The sequence below is a fragment of the Pelodiscus sinensis genome, chromosome 10 (assembly GCF_052426305.1).
Source record: "Pelodiscus sinensis isolate ZL-2025 chromosome 10, ASM5242630v1, whole genome shotgun sequence".
In the NCBI taxonomy this organism is placed as follows: Eukaryota; Metazoa; Chordata; order Testudines; family Trionychidae; genus Pelodiscus; species Pelodiscus sinensis.
This window is the reverse complement of record NC_143061.1, coordinates 48,714,185-48,732,652: the sequence shown is the minus strand read 5'-3', so window position 1 is coordinate 48,732,652 and position 18,468 is coordinate 48,714,185. Positions and strand designations below refer to the sequence as shown.

Below are 18,468 nucleotides of genomic sequence, written 5' to 3'. Positions count from 1 at the left end.
TCTCCAGCAGGTGGAGCATCAGTACACTACTGGCTGAGAGGAAAACCCAAAACAAAGGAGAAAACTGAGTAGCTTCAAAAGCCTGCAGAGATTTCTAGCAGCAGATTGGTGTGCAGCTGCCTTGGAGAATTCAGCATATACCACCTATTTAAATGTGTGAGACCCCAGTTTCAAAACTCCATTTTTGTCTCCAGAATGCAGACCCGTACATACCTGGCAGGGCCTTAAAAATGAAAACTCCTGTTCAGCACCTACATGTTTGAAATGGGATGCCACTGGTATGGCCTTCTCCTCAAACAGTAACATTCAGTTTTGCAAAATAGACTTTATCCTTTTCACTCTTATTTTTCAGCTTCCCTTTTCCCCTTTGGGCCAATGTGAAATGTGCTTATAGCAAAAACAAAAGTCTCCAAAGTTCAGTATAAAAAATTGTACATACCTGGGACAGCTGACATGCTCCAAACATTGTTTTTAACTCCAGTTTCTTTGTCCTAGGTTCATGGAGCAGTTGCTGACTATACCGTCATTGCTATACATCATTATTATAATTTAATTTGGTCTCAAGTTTTCTTGTATCAAACATTAGAATCAAACGAAGCAAGCAGGGAGTTTAACAGTAAGTTACGGAGAATAGGTATTGTAAAGAATCTGCATGACATGGGAAGCCTTGATGTTATATCCATCCAGTGAGTTTCTTCCATCCCCTTAGGGTAGGAGGCTTCTTGTGCCTAGCATGGATTCTTGCAGGTAAAGCCAGAGACATGCAACACAGTACTGATGAGTGGCCACTGCCTCTTTTGAAACCAAACCCAACTCGGAAATGTGAATCTCTATTGGTATGGAGAGTGACTAAGCCTGCAGTGAATACTTACAATGCAAATTCCATCAGCAAGCTAGAAACCAAATCAATGAAGCTCAAGAGATAGTTGCATTTCATTAAACACTAGGAAAGTTCACAGTGGAAACTGAATGGCTTTGTCTTGTTCAGTCTAATGCCTATTCATAACGACGTACCCTCCACTTTAGCAGAGAAGCTGCTCTCTCCCCCTCCCCATTGTTCCTCTTTCCTTTAGCCCCTGACTTATTAAGCATTTAGCGTTCAGTGCAACCAGATAGATTTACAGCATCACATGCCTCGTTTTCTGTTGATCAGGAAGACAGACAGCTGACAGGAAACCCGGCTGGCTAAATATACCCATTCTGATGCCAGCTTGCCATTTTTCACATAGCTGTCACTGACTCTCTGGTACGTGCAAGAGATGGGACAAGATTATACTGCTACTGATGGTCACTGAGTTGGCTTTTGAACCAGCTTTTGTCTCTAAAGACACATGTCAAAATAGACAGCTGCACCTGACAAGCCACAGACAAATCGGCGGTGCACACCAAAAAGGAGTTGGAGTAAAGCAATAATCCAGGATAGGCCAGTTTCCAACACTGAGTAATGTGAGTAGCCCTGGTGAGTTGACACTTGCAGAATGCCCGTAAATGCAGTGTTCTGCCTTTGCACAGCATCAGGGAATAATAAACAGCAGGCCTGGTCTCTGTGCCGCACCATCAGTGGCAGCCCCTAGTGAGGGGCAGGGATCAGTTTCACTCTCACATGGGTCTTTCAGCTACTTTCCTTCTCAGGCATCTGTCTCTCAGCTCTTGCTCTGAATTCTTGCTCCCCTGAAATATGATCCCCTCCCTGGAACGCTCCTAAATGACTCTAATCCCTGCTCCTGAACTAAGCTGAAAAGTTTGAAATTGGCATCACTACATCTGTGCCATGAAGTGTCAGTATTTATATATACCACTCGGACATGCGTAACTCTGTATTCTCAATCTAGCAGTATTATACCTTGGGATCATTACATTCTCTTTATTCACCTAGTAGGCAGATTTTGTACCACTGCTTTAAGGACTGGCAATTGGTGGGGTGCGGATTGTGGATTCTAAATTATTAGGCTACCTAGCATGGTGGACTGGCATCCTGGCGTATAAGAGCTAGCATTAGACTACGGAGCAGTGCCTAGATGCCCTGCCTCAAGAAGAGCACTTGGAAAGCACAGCGTCTCTTGCACTGGAGAGACAAGAGAGTGAATGATTCTATACTGTTTCGGGGTACAGCATGCGCCCTGCTGCAAGCCCAGTACATGGGTACGTAGTAGGAACAACACTATGGGTCTGCCACTCCCCATCCCTTCCTGTCCACTTGCTATGGGGGGATAATTTGGGCTGTGCGGCCCTTGCTCTCTCTTCCTATGATGATTTGGGCAGCTCTCACGCAGCCACAAAAGGGACATGAGTGGGTGGGTTCTTACTCCCCTGCACAGCCACATAAGATGATGTATTTAAATTGACTGTATAGTATCCAATGACAAGTAAGTAAAACAGAGCAGACGCCCCCACTGGTGAAGCAAAATGCAGGACTATGTAGCACTTTAAAGACTAACAAGATGGTTTATTAGATGATGAGCTTTTGTGGGCCAGACCCACTTCCTCAGACGCCCCCACTGGTGTAACTTAAAACTCCTGATAAAAAGGTTCCTAGGGATTAAGTGTTCAGATCCGTTTTGGTCAAAAGAAAGACATAGGGCTGCAACAGGCCTGTCACCTCAACATTGCCTCTTTATACCTGAGACCAGGTTAGTTTGTCTGTGCTCCAGATGGATACCAGATTCCATGCCGGAGCTTTGCACACAAGGATACTTGTGTTCACAGGGATTTGTGAAATGTGGTACAGGGAAGCAACTACCGAGTGGGATACATACCAAGGGAGTAACTTCCAGAGATAATCAATGGCCACATAATGAGCAGCCTACTCAGCTGAATATTGATTAGTTAGCGCTGGCAAAGTTCTACTCGAGGGAGGCCAGTACCCCTGCCAGCTGCCTTGTATACAAACAAAGGGAGCCTCAGCACAAGACAAATTATAAATGGCAGGGTTTTATTTGAGAGGCACCACTCGGGCTCATGGCTGGGTAAAATGTTCCACTGTAAAACTAACAAACATAAAACATCAACCATCCTTTTAACTTTGGCTAGTAAGTATCAGTCTAGTTTATTAAATCCAGTCAAAAATTCGCTCTCATGGAACTTTTTTACTTGCAACTGATGTATGACTATGACTTGTCATTTCTACTGGCGAGGGCTTTTTATTTGTTATTTGGTTGCTGGAGGTCTCCAGACTCACTCTCCCGTTTGTAAGGAATAAATGCTTTCAGAAACAACATTTTAGTCTTTTGCCCAGTGCCATGCAATTGAATGTTTCATGTCCATTCACTAATGGAAATATTTTAGATATACTGAAATCATTGGTTTTCCTAAGATTGGTTAGTTACTCAGCCATGTTGCTGCAGGAGCAGTATCGGCAGAGAAACAGAACAGCTAACAATAGTCTGAGGACAATGAAAAAGTATTGAGTCTGTGGCTAAAAAGAAATCCTACCTTTTTCGAAGCAGAGTCTCCTTTCTCGCAGGCTTTCTATGGAAAGAGAAATTGTACAAGTTAGGAGAAGGGGATCTGAAAATTGTATTCTACAAGCAATGGGCTCAGTTCATTCCTAGTGTAATTCTTTGACTTCAAGTAGAGTCACACCAGGGATTAATTTGGCCCTACGTCTTTGCCAAAGAGAATAACAGACGCTGGCCAAAGGCAGCTGCTTTTGCATTTTCTCAATGAAGCTGTTCATTCTGTCCTCATGATGGAGCGGCTTTAAACAAAGGCTCTTCGTGATGTCTCATTGTGCTATGCATAATTATACTGTATATACTCCTCAACTATACATGCTTCGCGGCACGTTGCAAAAGCTTTCTACTTACCCAAGCTTTTTCTGAATGTGTGGGTTAAGTGGAGAGAGGATAAGGGTAACAACTGAAATGCAAAAGAAAAAACTTAATGGCTGCTTGGGGTGACAGTAGGGAAACAATGTGAGGAAGTCAGGGGAGGTCAGGGGAGGGTGGTAAGAAAATAAAAGCACTGTCCACATTGGCCTTCCTGTCGGTGTAATTTATGTCGCTCAGAGTGGGGGTTTTTTCACACCCCTGAGCAACATAAATTATATTTACAGAAGTGCTAGGGTGGCCCTAACCATAGTTCAATCATCTGACTAGCAAATTTGAGAGACACTTTTAAAAATGTAACACATCTCCTAATGCTATTATCTCTAAATAGTCTTGCTTGGTTAACCTCAACCACACTAGGACTCTGCCTGCTAGAAGGCACAAATTGTAAATTTCAGGCAGATTGGTGCTTTCCCAAGCTGAGTGAAAGAGAACCAGGCTTGTGGAATTTGTGATCCTTCCAGAGTTCTGTAGCCACATTTAAATAACAGTTCCCCCTCCCTGGAGGAATTTATACACAGGGAATATTAACACCCGCACAGTGCGTGTCATGAGGCACTCCCATAGAAAGTCTCAGGGGAATAGCTGGGAAAGATGGTGCAATACGAACAGGAGTAAGACCTGCCTACTCCTCTGCTCAGCTCATTATTTCTTCACCTAAATCTCAGCGCTGGTAGTCCCAGGAAAACTCCACTAGCAGCTGACACACCAGACTACATAGTTACTGTGTAGCCATTTAATGAGGTGTGGACTCTCCCTAATACTGTTATTTAAAGATGCTTCCATTCATTTTTCTACTGAGTGCAACCTCTGTAAACTGCCAAGTCTTTAGGCCCTAAAGACTTGGCTGCAGAAGTAGGCCCTGTTATTTTATCTGTGTGCTGGCACTCAAGAGAGTGTCAAATCCCAAGCACTAGAGGGAAAGAAAAATATTAATTGACTTGAATAGAAATTACCTCTGAGGAAAACCCAAATCAAGCAATTCTCATGCCATAAAGAAGCAGAGGAGGTTGCCATTGTTAAGCTAATATTTTAAAAAGTGGGTACGTAATTTAGGGCTGACAAAAAGAATGGCACTCACAGGGGAGCTAATTCAATACTGCACTGTTGCTTTGCAGAAACCAACACAGAAAATATCGCTATTAAAATGCTGCATTGTAAAAATCCTCTTCTCAAGTTTCCCCCTTTGGAAGTAATATTGCTTTCTGAATTACATTCAAAAAATCACGTGAGGCCTGATTCTGCTAACCTGTCGGATGGCTTTCTTGGCACTATTACCCCTAATAAGTGCATGAGAGTGGCAGAATCTGATACATTGCAAGGAATTTCACCATTTCAAGCAACAAGATGGTCTGCTCAGATATCCCTTTGCCCTCGGCAATGGTACAACCATGGCTGGAGAGCTGCATCCAGTTCTGGTGTCCACAATTCAAGGCTATTTGTCAGAGCAGAACTTCCAGAAGAATGGAAGCCGTGCCGTATGCTGCATACGGAGATAGATGCATGGTGCTCCGTCTCCTCCGTTTAAGTTAAGGGGTGACTTGGTCACTGTCATAAGTACATAAGTGGGGAACAAAAAGTTGAAGATCATAGGCCTTCTGATCTAGCAGACAAAGGTATAATACAGCCCAAGGTCTGGAAGTTGAAACTAGATAAATGCAGACTGGAAGTAAGTCGCAAAATGTAATAGTGAGAGAAATTAATCAAAATCAATTGGAATCAAAAGCAGTGGTGGATTCTTTTATCATTAGCAATTTTTAATTCGAGTTTGGATATTTTTCTAAAAGCTCTGCTCTGCTTCAAACAGGATGTAATAAATCCCATTGTTCAGTGTTACAAAGGGGGTCCAACGATAGGGTCACGTTAATCCCTTCCTGCTGCATAGTCTGTCAACCTAGAGGGTTATAGTGCTTTGGCCCTGGAAGGGAACATCTCAAGAGAACTGATGCACACAAGAAAAGGAAAACAGAAAGGAACTGGAAAACATGCAGGACCCATTGCTTTTCCATAGCCAAAAACATAGTTTTGTTTACATTTTTAAAAAATGTCATCTTATCTATTAAAGGAAACGTAATATTTAAAGGGTGCCAATGTGAATACAACTAGATCTACAGAATGAACACAACACAGACAAGGGCTATCTAATTTTGCTGTCAGTGTGTCTCAATTCTCATTCCTCTTTTGGGAGGAATCACCTCTAAAGAAAGAAGGTGACTGAGACTTCCAGCATGGTATCTGTTAGTGAAGTGGTGATGGTGGTTTTGTCCTGTGAGGACACCTGCTGAGAAGGGATTGGACTGAGAACACTGGGGCCCTGAGTGACCTTGTGAACACATCTTTGTGCTCCATCAACTCTCATGCGGATGAGATGTAATTCATTCACACTGCACAGGTCTGAAATGCTGACACCTTTCATTCGCTATGTATGTCAGCGGTGAGCAAAAACCGACATACAGGCCAGATCCGGTTTGCCAGGGTTATCCTCTGGCAGGCTCCCTCTTCTATAGCTACCTGCACTCCCATTGGCTGTGGATAGCCATTCTTGGCCAATGGGAAATGCGGGAAGCAGTATCCAGATCCACACCAATTCGAACCACTCCCATTGGCCAGGAACAGTGATACGCAGCCATCAGGAGCTGCAATTGTCGGTACCTGCAGCCATGCAGGTAAATATAGTGGCAGTTGCCTTTCAGAGCTAACCCTGGCAAACCACCACCATTTTATTGCCCACCCTGATGTATGTAGTCCAAACTAGACCTGCTCTGCAGCTCAATACTAACAAGAGTTGTCAGAAACAAAGCAACTCCCAGGGTTTCATGCAAAGCATCAGCTTTGACCTGTGTGGGTTCTAACCCCCAGTTCCACTTTGTTCTGAGTTCAACTAAAGGCTAAAACTGAAAGCTAAATGCAGGCAAAGCTGTCATGTTTTTTGTGGCTTGGGGTCAAAACCATCCAGATTTGCCCCCAAACCATAAATCAGCCCAGGCGTGCTTAAAACTTAGCCCAGGGTTCCTGAAAAGTTCACAAACTTTAGTGAACTTGCCCCAAACTTTACATTGGAAATTAAAAGCAAAACAAAACTCTCAGCTTTCGACAGATTTTATTACAGAAGTTTTGGCTAGCTCTCATACGGATCCCTGAAAGTAAAACACTCGTGTTTTTCTATTAAACACTGCGATCCTTCCCCATTCCTTGTACTGTTTGCCCAGTCTCCCATTTCCCAACATGTGTACACTTTTCATCCAGGTTGGTGTGTCAGGTGAATCTGGTGTCTGGGATGAGACAGAGGCCCCATCCATGGAAACAATTGAGCTTATGTGTAAGTATTGTGCTCACATGGGCAACTCCATAGCGTGATTATTCAGGTGAGTCAAGCTATGCATGAGCCTTAAGCATTCGTGGGATCAGGGCCAAAAATTGCATGCTGTCTCAATGGGATCTAATTGTGACAAAATAAAATAAGCAGAACTCTAACAAGTGAGTGGCTTTGTATAGAATCCAAACTGTTAGTGACTCATTTCAGTATAAATGCCATAATAATTCCATTTTAAATAGCTCTGAATTTCTTTGTGAATTATTCTTTCACAAATAATTTCACATGTACTCATGTGGGTCCAGATCAGCTAAAAAGTTGGTCTCTTCCACCAGCAGGAGCTGGTTCAATAAATCGTATTACCTCTCCTGCCTTGTGCCATAAAGTGTTTAAAAATGTGTGCAGTTCACCTTTATCTTGGCTTTTGCACTCATCTCTGTGTTTGCTGTCCTGCTCACGCTTCTCTATTGATTTCATTGAGTTCTGTGATTCTCTCTGGGAGCTTCCTCTTCTTACTGATATGTACACTGTGTTTCAATATCAACTCCTATTAACCACACTAATCCCACAATGGGTTCTGTGCAGATTCAGGGGCAAAAAGAGCCATAAGGGCAGAGCCAGAATAGGCAGGGTGTTGGGAGGACGTGGAAACGTATTATTTCTATACACAGCTCCTGAAGCCTCAGAAATAAACATGCAGCATTCTGTTTAAAACCACACTAGTTTAGCTCTGTAAACTTTTTTAAAAGCATTGAAAGTTGCTTAAAGCAGCTTTCAAAGCTACCTTCTTTTCTCGTTTGTTTTTCTCTGTTCTGACTGCCTTCTGAAATGGCTTCCTTCGTTACTAAGGTTTATCATTTTTACCACAGCAATGTTACACTTTTTAAAACGCCTACAAGTCTGACTCTGATATTCTGGAAAAAAATAATAACACTAGCAACTTCCTGTAAATATCCAGCTCCCCAAGGATTGCACATTTTGAAAACAAATGAGGCCATCTGATGCCTGAAAAACAACCTTTTGATTGGGCAGATTTCATTGCAGCATGCTACAGCACAGTCCCATCAGGAGTTTCAAACATAGCCTGTCCAAGTTGGCGAGTATCATATATTCTGTATCTAACCCTTTTCTCAAGTAATGAGAGGCTCAGTCTTGCTCCCAGTGAAGTCACCTTTTTCATAAGGTTATTTCAGAAATTATTTCCAAGTCATACATCATGCAAATTCCAATTTGTTTGGCCTTCCTTGACACTAACGTCTCCCTACTGGGCTAGCGGCAGCTCCTATAATATCTCACACCCCTGCTATCAGCCTTACACACCTGGTTCTGGTATTCTGACAGAGCTAACAACTTAGCCAGAAGAACTTGGATTACACTGTTGCTAAAACCTCCTTTCATCACCCTCTTCATCCCCTCCTTATGTTGTTCTAAGAAATTCTGCTTGAAGTATTAGATCATCTTTGTCCCAGAAACCTGAGTTAAAGATGTTGCCTAAATTCCACTTACTCCTCCTTGCAAACAGGTTAACATCCTTTATAGTTCTACTCCTGCTTATTGTGTTATACCTACATTCCCCAACCAAGCGTGGGCTCCCTATTGCGCTAGCCACTGTATATACACATTTATTCATTCTCTTCCCCAAAGAGCTCCAGTCTAAAATGAGAATGGGAATGGGGGAAAGGAATTTCTGCCTCTGTCTTGCAGACGGGGAACTGAGGCAGAAATAAAATGATTTGCTCAAGGTCAATCAGGAACTCAGTGGCAGTGACAGGAACAGAACTCAGAGATCAGGTCCCTTAACTACAAGTCCATACGACCTCTCTTGATTGTTACTCATCGACTCATCTCTCTTCTTCCTCCCTTCCAGCAAGGCTACCTGTCCTCATCGATTGTATTTCAGATTCATCTTGGAATAGCCTAGGTCATACGGCATCTGAGTGGAAAACAGTGAAAGGCAACACACGGAGTTTCACTTCAGAGACTCATCTTGTGCCAGTCTCCTGGTACTGGACATTAGGCTAAAAAACTCAGGAGAATAAGCTTTTCTTATACTTGCTGGCTCCAGCTAGTCTGGAAATACCATGAGATTAACTTCCCTGGCACTATGCTTGCAGATATTGCTATGCTGTGCTGTCATTGTATTCTGTCCCAGGCTACAAGATCCTCCCAGGAACACCTGCCTGCTGCAGGAAGTGGTGGTAATTTGAAAGATGACTCTTCTCTTTAAGGTACCCAACTATGGTGCAAAGGGACATGGAATTCCTGGAGATGCTGTCTTTTGGGTTACATGAAAAGCCTCACCACATTGGTCTTCAAAGATCCCAAGGGGAGTTTCTACGAGTGGGCCCTGGTGCTTTGGCCTGCTTCCAGCGACACTAATTTGATTTTTTTTAAATTTGTTTTGAGAGCTCATGCATTGCTCCCTTGATGTTCTGCAGATGTTTTCGCCCTCCTTTCCTCTCCCTCTGTCCCGCCACGAAACTGGGAATGTCTTCATTTCCTTGCCTAATTTGTGCCCGCATTTTACAACAGCCAGGTAGGGTCTCTTTTTCAGGATGAAGGGTGGTGCACAAATGAACTCCATCATTTTTCACTCAGTCTGGCTGGCCAAAACAATCATAAAGAGCAGACGCTGAGGTGGGGGTGTCACAGGCAATCAGAACCTTTCTATATCTGGCCCTGACTTTAGTCCACTTATACGACTTTTTCCAATTCCAACAACCATGACAACGGGGGGTTCTTCTGTTCCCCTTTTGGTTTCCAGAGCTTTAGGTGTCATGGTTCAGATCTGGTTTGCTTTCTTTTTCCTTTTTTTTTTAAAGGAAAGCTGGGATTCCTTTGGATCGCTTAACTCCAGGAACTGGGACTTTACCATCATGACACCAGACTTAAGTTGTCCACATGACATGACCAACTTCACAAGCAGCCCCCAGCTTCCCACACACTGTTCACTTTTTTAGGCATTTTTGTTTAGGCATTTTTCACTACCTCTGCGAGTATGATAATGTCTCTTCAGGAGCATAATTGAAGTGAAGCATGATGAGAGTAGCAGCTGACTGGGAAAGCAAAGGATGACTGCACCTTCGCTTTATGCAGGAAAATTGGGTGTCAAACCAGTGAATGTCATTCTACAAATGGTACCATAGAAACTAATATAAAAAAGGAAACATTTACTTGGAAACAGCCCAATCCCCTCTGCCTACCCCATCCCTAAACTTTCTGTGAGAACACAAAGGCTGTCTGTCTGCTTTGGCATCAAAGAAACATTTTTAAAATGTTTCCTCATATTATAAGTTTTTTTGTCCTTTTACACTTAGTTCTGCAAGAAGGCTCAAATGTAGCAAAGAATGAAAGTTTAATGCTTGGGCAATTAATGTTGTTTAATAAAGCATTTACTTCTCCTTGTAAGGAGTAAAATGTATCCTCATGGGGAAAGGCTGAAAGGTCAAATGTACTCTTGGAAACAACAGAGGCAGCTGACTAGATGTGAGGCCACACCTCTTAAGTTTGGCTCCTCCCATTCTGAAAGCCAAGGGCTCTTTCAATAGCTCTTTGCATTTCTATTGTGTTTCTACTCAAGGATCTGAAAGTGCTGAATTTAGCATCTCAGCACTTCTGGTGGGCACCCATTTTCTAGATGGGAAAACTGAGGCATAGATTTAGCTCACACAGGAAGATTTCACTATGGCTGGATACAGAGCCAGTGTTGCCTTACCCAAGGTCCTGTGCCTTAACTATGGGAAGTCTTTTAGTTTCCTCCATTCCAGGTAGGAATGGGTGGGGTTGTGCAATTGGCCCGGGGCCTGAAGATTCAAAGGGGCCCAGACCTACTGGCTGCTGTAACCACTATTGTGGTAGCAGCAGCATCCCAAGCCCTAGGTCCATTTAAATTGCTGCTTGAGTGCCACTCCATGTGGCTCTGAGGACTTGGAGGGGGGCATGCTGCAGTCCGGACAGCCCTCAGTCCTGCCCCCTCTGCCTGAGGCCCCATAGAGCCAGGCCCCACACCTTGCCCTGGAGCCTTTGGTGGCTGTCAGCCCATGGATGGTATTTGGCTATTTTGAGGGGGTATTGTCAGTTATCAGTATGAAAGGGGCCCACAAAGATAGTAGCGGAGGTCATCAATAGTTCACTTAACGGTGGAGGCCTCCTTTTTTGGAACCACATAGCTGCATTCCTGGAGAAAGTGTTTCCAGCTGACATAGGGACCTCCTGAGAGAGGGCCACCCTTCGCCCACTTCTGAAGCATCCATTGGACCAGGAACTGATGGTTGAAATCAGGGCTGAAAAGCACAGGTTCCCTACACAGGCTTTCCTCCAGGGCTCAGAACACGTCCTGCAATTCCTCTGACCAACGCACCCGGAGGGGGCTGCCCTTGCCTAGAAGAGCTATGGGGTGCACTGCAATGGATGCAAACCCAGAACAAAGCATCAGCAATACTCAGCAAAGCCCAGAAACTGTCCTACTTGATGATTTGTCATAAGTGGAATAACCCAGGCAGAGTGGCAAATACTGTCTTCTGCCTGGAGCTAAGATCCAAGGGGATTTGCCAGGACCTTTTTGTGAGGTCGGACTTTGTTATGTAACCGGCTATTCCAAAATGGATGAGGAGCTCAACTATCTGGGCCATTAGCGAGGCATCAAACTTAGAGACTGCATTTACCTTCCCAAAATCTACCCATAACTGAAGAGGCCCATTGGGGTTCAGGACTAGCACAATGGGACTGTGCCACTCGCTGTTTGACAGGGTGTGTTTTTGGGCTTCTCTGATCAGGCCCAGTAGGCCACAGAGCTGAAGGCCACTGAGGAGCTCAAAGGGGAAGAATTTGGTCAACGACTGTAGCGTCTCTCTCATGAGAAGTAATGGAGGGGTGATCAGCAGGTCCCACAGGTGTAGCTCTGGCAGGGGAAACTTTCTTACAAGACTTTTAAGGCCCTGTTACAACTTTCAACCAGCCCATCAGTCTGGGGATGGTACGCTGAGGGCTGTAACTTCCTGATACGTAACATGGTGCACCTCTAGTGGAGTAGCCAGGAAGTGAAGTTGGTCGCTTGATCTGTAAGGGTCTCCTGTGGCAGCCCCACTCATACAAAGCTCCTTACCCACTCTGCTGCAATGGTGCAAGCGGTGGTGTTCTGTAGAGGGACAAGGGACTCGGGGAAGTGGGTAGCATAGTCTATCAGGACAAGGATGTATTGGAACCTAGCATTACTCTTTGGGAGGGGGCTCCAGCAGGTCCAGGGCAACCCACTTAAAAGAGGCCCCCTCTATGGGCAAAGGAGCTTTGGACACTCCTGGGGGAGTGTCCAGCAGCAAGCTGGCCGGATCCCCAGCCAGAAAAAGTGAAATAGACATCATGCCTATCTTCTCTTGCCCTAAGTAGCCCACTGTGGGAATGGCATGGGGAGCTTCAGAGCAGCCTTCCTATGACAATGGGGGACAGCCAGTTGGGTCCTGGCTGCCTGGGGGTCCCATTCCATGTGGTAGAGGTCATTGCCTGACAGCTTGTATTGGAGCCACTGTGCAGCTTTCAGGGGATCCATTACATTTTTGTTCATATGCCCGACTGAGGGTGGGGTTGTCATTCTGGTCATGACAAAAATCCATAAGGGGCGTTGTGACAGGATCCTCCTGCAGGCAGCGTGGAAGCGGCACACTTCCCAAAGTACGTGGATCCTTCTGGAGCTTCCCTTTGGTTCGTCTCTCTTTCTGTGGCGGAATCTCTTCCCATGGCTGCCTGGGTCGTGGATGTCCAGAGACTGGCGTTCTGCAGCAGGTTGACAAACCCTAGCCAGTCCCGATCCAGGGTGACCAGATAGGTGAGTGCGGGGGCCAACACCACTGTCACAACATGTATCAGTCCATGTATGGTCAAAGCGACGTGGGCCCTGGTGTATGACGTTACATCTCTATGGGGTAAAACTCTCGGTGGATAAGGGTCTGCCCACATTTGGAGACCAGAAAGGTTGTGACTCATTTTTGCCTGACTTTGACAGTGGTTGTAAGCTGCCACATTGCCTGCCTGTGGGCCTGACACTCTCCGGTATAGACTCAAACAAAGTTACAGTCCTTCTCAGAGCAATCACATTGTAGGTGACCAAACCAGCCACAGGAAAAACAGGGTCTCACCTCTGGTCAGCCAGGCTGGGGGTAACCTCCGTGGCAGGACTGGGGTCATGGCCTTGGCTCTTTGTATCCGAGCTGTCAGAGTAACAGCACCAGTTAGACTCAAGTTGCCTCGGGACATTGCAGGTGGTGACCTCAGTAGGTTGGGCTTCAGGAAGGGGCTCAGCCATAGATCCCAGCTTTTCTTGCTGCACTGGGGAGCATAGACTAAGGTCCTGAGCCAGTCAGACTCTTGGAGGGCAAGAAATCCTCCATTCAGGTAATGGCTGCATTTAGAGTTGTTGGCCAATCCCAGAGTACCCGAGTCCTCGCCCAGGATGGGAGGACATGGACAAACTGTTCTAACGCAACCTGTTCCACAACTTCCTCAACCGAGTCTCGCTCAGGGTGTTACCATTGTCAGCAAAGGTCCTTTTATTTCCTGGGCCATGGTTCGTGTCCCGATCCCTAGTAGGCAGGTTTTAGCACAGAATCACTGGCAGGTCTCCAGCATGATGTCTAAGGCATCTAAAATGGTTTCCTTTATGTACCCATACTCTTGGGCTTCGTCACTTGGGAGTCCACAATAGATAAGCAGGGAGCTAGGACGGTGGCCCCCTGCTTTAGGAGCCCCCGGGCAACTACCACTACTCATTCAAAGATAAAAAGAACTGTTTCAGGGTCATCTACAGGCCCCATTTGAGGCCACTGGTTCTGGGCAGCAGGGCTGCAAGCTGTTGCTGTGGCTGCTTCTGGTGTTGGGCCCCCAATTCACAGAGCAGTTGCTGTTGTTGGGAGCCTATTTGCTGCGCTAGTTGTTGCTGTTGTTGGCTCTTGTCCAGTTACTTAATGAACTTGTCCAGCTCCATCTCTCCAAGCAGGGGTCTTAACAGTGCAATTCACACTGGACCTCTCGCTGCAGGATTTGGGCCGTTGCCACCAGTCCCCACCTGCGATGTGGTCCACACAGGCAGGCCTCTCTTCCTATGCAGGGTCCCCGTGGTAATGGGGGTCTGCCTTTGCAGCGCTCATTGCAGGAAATGGGCCTAAGTTAATCATGGAAAGGAAAGGAAATATGTATTTTTGGCAGCTGCCATCATTGGAGAAAGCTTTTGTACCTATAAGGGGCGCCTCATAGGCAGCATGAAGATTTAATTTTTTCATGAAAGGGGTGTCAATAATAGGAAATGAGGCTCTCTATAGTGCATGTTGTTGGCTTTTCTGGCTGGATCGTTCCCTGGCTTTATAAAGGATGTTTCATCTTTGCTCAGCCTGTGCTCTGACCATATTGGCTGTGGATTGGAACTGGACCTGAGGCATGGCTGTCTGAGTATTGAATATTCTGGAAATATTTCAACTCCCTGCTTCTTCTGGAGGGGGCAGGAGAAGTTGAATTTCCAGGCACACAGTAAATGATTTAAACTGCTTGTTAAAAAAACTGGCCTGAACCTCTGCCCAGAATGGGAAATGAACTCGAACCAAACTTTTCTGTAGGTTTCCCTGTGCTTAGATTTGCTCTCCATTATTTTTTTCATTTTCATTGCTTTGCCTCTCTGCACCTTCTGGTTCCAGACAAAAGATCAAGTGTAGGACTATCGCATAGATTGTGACAGTATTTCTGGCCCAAATGCAAGTTAAAAAGGATCGGTAATAATTAAAGCAAGATGGATCATAGGGGATCAGGCTCACCCTCCCCACCGCAAAACAAGAACCTTGGAGGCAGATAGGAATGGCTGAGAGTTATACATTTACCTAATCAGGTTGTTTAGACCCTTAGGTTTTATTAAATACTGAAGATTTTGGCCAGAGTAGCAACCTTGGAGTTAGTGATCTACTTTAAGCTGCCTAATATGAGGCACCTTAAAAGGGCTGATTTTCAGAAGGTGGGTTCTCAGCATTTTCTGATAATCAGGTTCTTTTAAGTTGTCTCAAGTTGGGCACCCAAAGTACTTCTGAAAATCTCGGCCTTCATTCTTCAGGGTTAGAGATGAAAATTTGTCTCAGTAGCGTCTGGTTAATTTCCCCCTCCCCCGCCAAAAAAGTACTTTCTGTAGAAAAAAATCTAGTGCTTCCCAAATGTTAAAATGTCTGAAAATGAAAGTGAAGGGATCCAGTCAGTTCCCCACATTCTCTTGTTACTTTCATTCACCTACCAAGGTGAATGTTTCAATAGTCAAAGCACTAGCTGGGGGCTCCAGATACCCACGTTCAATTCTCTGGTGTTCCTGGCTAAGTCACATGGCTGCTCTGCGTCTCCTGGTATATCTACAGACACCAGGCAGGGTAGCTACAGTGCAGCCTACACTAATGGCTGGGGTTTTCCCATGGCAGTAGGGAACACCAGTTCCCCATGAAAAAGTACACTGATGAAAGCTTTCTTTCATTGATGTCTGTGCACTGGAGTTAGCTTGGCATAATTACATCAGCCCGGGGTGTGACTGTTTTTCCCTCCTCCCCCCATCATTGACCACCATAGCCATGCCATTCTAACTTTTAAGTGTAAATTAGGCTTCAGTTCCTCATTAATAAAATGGGGCAACAGTACTTCACTAGCTCGCTGGAGGCTTGTGAGATGCTCATATTACAATAATCGGAGCTCAGGTTACGTTTATGATGTATTATCCCTCCCACCACTAACTCTGCCCATGTTTTTCCTGTAAGAGAACAAACCAAACAAAACAAAATGTTGGACTTAGTTCTAATTTTTTTTTTATATATTAGAGAAATGAACACTTTCCAAAAGATTATAGTCCCAGGGTATATTAAGTTCTGTTTGGACATTTTGTTTTCTCAGTGTGATGCATTAGTAAAGTAGAAGATTATTTTTTATTCGTAGAAATGGACAAATATTACAAAGTATGTCAATTTATTACTTGCGATGTGGTAATGCCTGGAAACATCAACCAGGTCAAGGCATCATTCTACTAATCACTATATAAATAATAAGATAATACTGTCTGGAAGTGCTTACTATCTAAATAGACAAGAGAAAGAAAGTGCATTCTCCCCATTTTACAAATGAGGGTATGAGGCACAAAGAATAAAACCCAAATTTGTAGAGGCATTCAGGCATTGCAGTGGTCAGGTTGCAACACCATTCTAAATGCTCATTTCTAAATACCTTTAAAAATCTGAGCCAAAGTGATATGCCCAAGGCTGAACAGGAAGTCTGTGGCAGAGCTAGACTTAAACCTAGCCCTCCTGAGTTGCAGTCCTGTATTGTTAAGCATCACGTTCCTGAACTAAGAATTTACAGTTGTTCCTTTGTGCCTAACCCCCCAAAATCACAAAATATCTGACTTTGCATCATCAGTTGCTCGGGACTGAATATCACCTGTCTTAGGTCTAAATGACAGTGTAGCTTGTTGGAAGGAGAGGGAGAAATTATGTGATTCATTTCATGGTGCTACAGTTTATCAAATGAATATCACCACCACAAACAATAAATTACAGCTAATACAATTTTTGTTAGACGAGCCCCGATCACAAACTTCTTTACAAAATCATATGTTGAAGTCGTCACCGATTCACTTTGGCATTCCACAGCAGTGTTCCTGAATACCACACGTCTGTTACTACCGTGTTAGGAGCTTACAATTGATAACGCTTGTTAGGTTGTAAATGAATGAACTGTGACTTAGTTATTCCGTCTGTTTGAATTATGCCAATGATGTGCTACCAAGCACAAAATGGAAACAAAAGCAAATAGTAATAGCATTAGAAGAAATCCAGACAGAATCTCATCTCGAAAATCATCCAGCTTCCTCCACGATTATCAAATGTAAGGTGGCCCCTCTTCTAGCCATTTGTTTTTGCAGGTAAAGTGACAGTGTGTGATGGTATAAACAGAGGAACTCTGCATTTTTAGAGGGATACAACGTGCTTCCCCATCTTGTGGCAAAGCAAACTTTAATATACAGTACCTTTGACTCCTTCCATCTGTTCGATAAAGTATGCTGGAAAGCTGAATAGCAGCTATTAATTCGTGTACCGCAACTCATAGTCCTAAAATAGCATTCCCTCAATGCTTTTCAGTAGCGTGCATTTCTGCATACAGACATCTGAGTACACTGTAAATCCTTGCATTCTCACGGTACTGTACATACCCGTCCTGTCAGACGATCACATTCTACAGCAGTGTGACTTTGCTCACTTTGCCTGCTCAGCATTTAGGAAGCTAACTGTTAATGCCAATACATGAGTGCTAAATCTCTTACCTTGCAAAGTTTCAGCACTAACCAGCATGCCAGGTATGCTGTCAGGGTGAATTTCGCTTTCATGTATCTGTCCGGTAAACAGGTAAGATACATTTGCACGAGATCCAGCTCTTCACTGGCAATGCCATTGCCAGCAGCAGCAGTAGCATCCTCCCCATCTTCTTGTAGACTTTGATCTTCTTCTACTGATGCACTTGAGAACCTATTTAACTCCATTTTATCAAAGATTTTTTCTTTCTTGACAAAGCCTTGATCTTTCCACAGACAGCTCAGGGAACTTTTTGTTTCGTATCAGTAATTATATTTCCTGATCTTCCAAAAGTATGCAGCCTTGTCTTTAAGCCAACCCCAAATTTAGGCTACGGTGGAACGAACTTTCTTTAGTTTAAACTCCATTGGCTCATTGCCTTTCTCTTATTGAGCGACCTTTCGCAAATGTGTGTACAGCTACAAGATAAATATAGCACTGGCTAGAGAGCCTTGTCATACAACACAAGAATACTCCTGCCCGTTGCCAAGAGAGGAGAGAAAGATTCCATTTATTTAAAGAGCAAGTCCCCGGCATCAGTACTCCCTTGTTCATTTACAAGAAAAAGGAAAAAGCTGTTATCTTTGAAAACTTTTTTTTTTTTTGGCCAATTGTGCTTCCTCAGAACAAATCCCAGTTCTGCAACAAGCTATGTTCTTACGGAGGAGGATTTTTTAATTCCAGAGACTTGTAGCCACAGTAATTCATTGTCTGTTGATATTGCAGATGCTGAGCTAGTGAAGGCTACAAATTTCAAAAGAATAAATGAGGTCTCACAGATGGAAAGAGGCCAAGACATTTTGAAATAACTAATGTTCTTCCATAGGCCAAAAAATGAACAAAACATGTTAGAGATTAGCCAAGCAATTTTACAGCTAAATGTTAAGCAGCTCATTTATGCCTTGAGACAGCATGCATCTGTATATGCTAAGAACATTGTAAAACATACTTATTTCACTCTAAATGGCCTACATAT

At 44.2% G+C, this 18,468-nt stretch overlaps 1 protein-coding gene across 1 annotated transcript in view; it reads right to left on the bottom strand.

The window, feature by feature from the left end:
• ARHGEF4 (Rho guanine nucleotide exchange factor 4) overlaps positions 1 to 18,198 on the bottom strand; it is a 317,320-nt gene extending 299,122 nt beyond the window's left edge. Inside the window, exons 1-2 of the mRNA XM_006125203.5 lie at positions 17,465 to 18,198; positions 3,433 to 3,468 (exon numbers count right to left, since the gene is read on the bottom strand). Coding sequence (XP_006125265.3) covers positions 3,433 to 3,468; positions 17,465 to 17,680 — 252 coding nt within the window. The 5' untranslated portion in view covers positions 17,681 to 18,198. The remainder of the gene's footprint in view (positions 1 to 3,432; positions 3,469 to 17,464) is intronic.
• Positions 18,199 to 18,468: the final 270 nt, after the last annotated feature.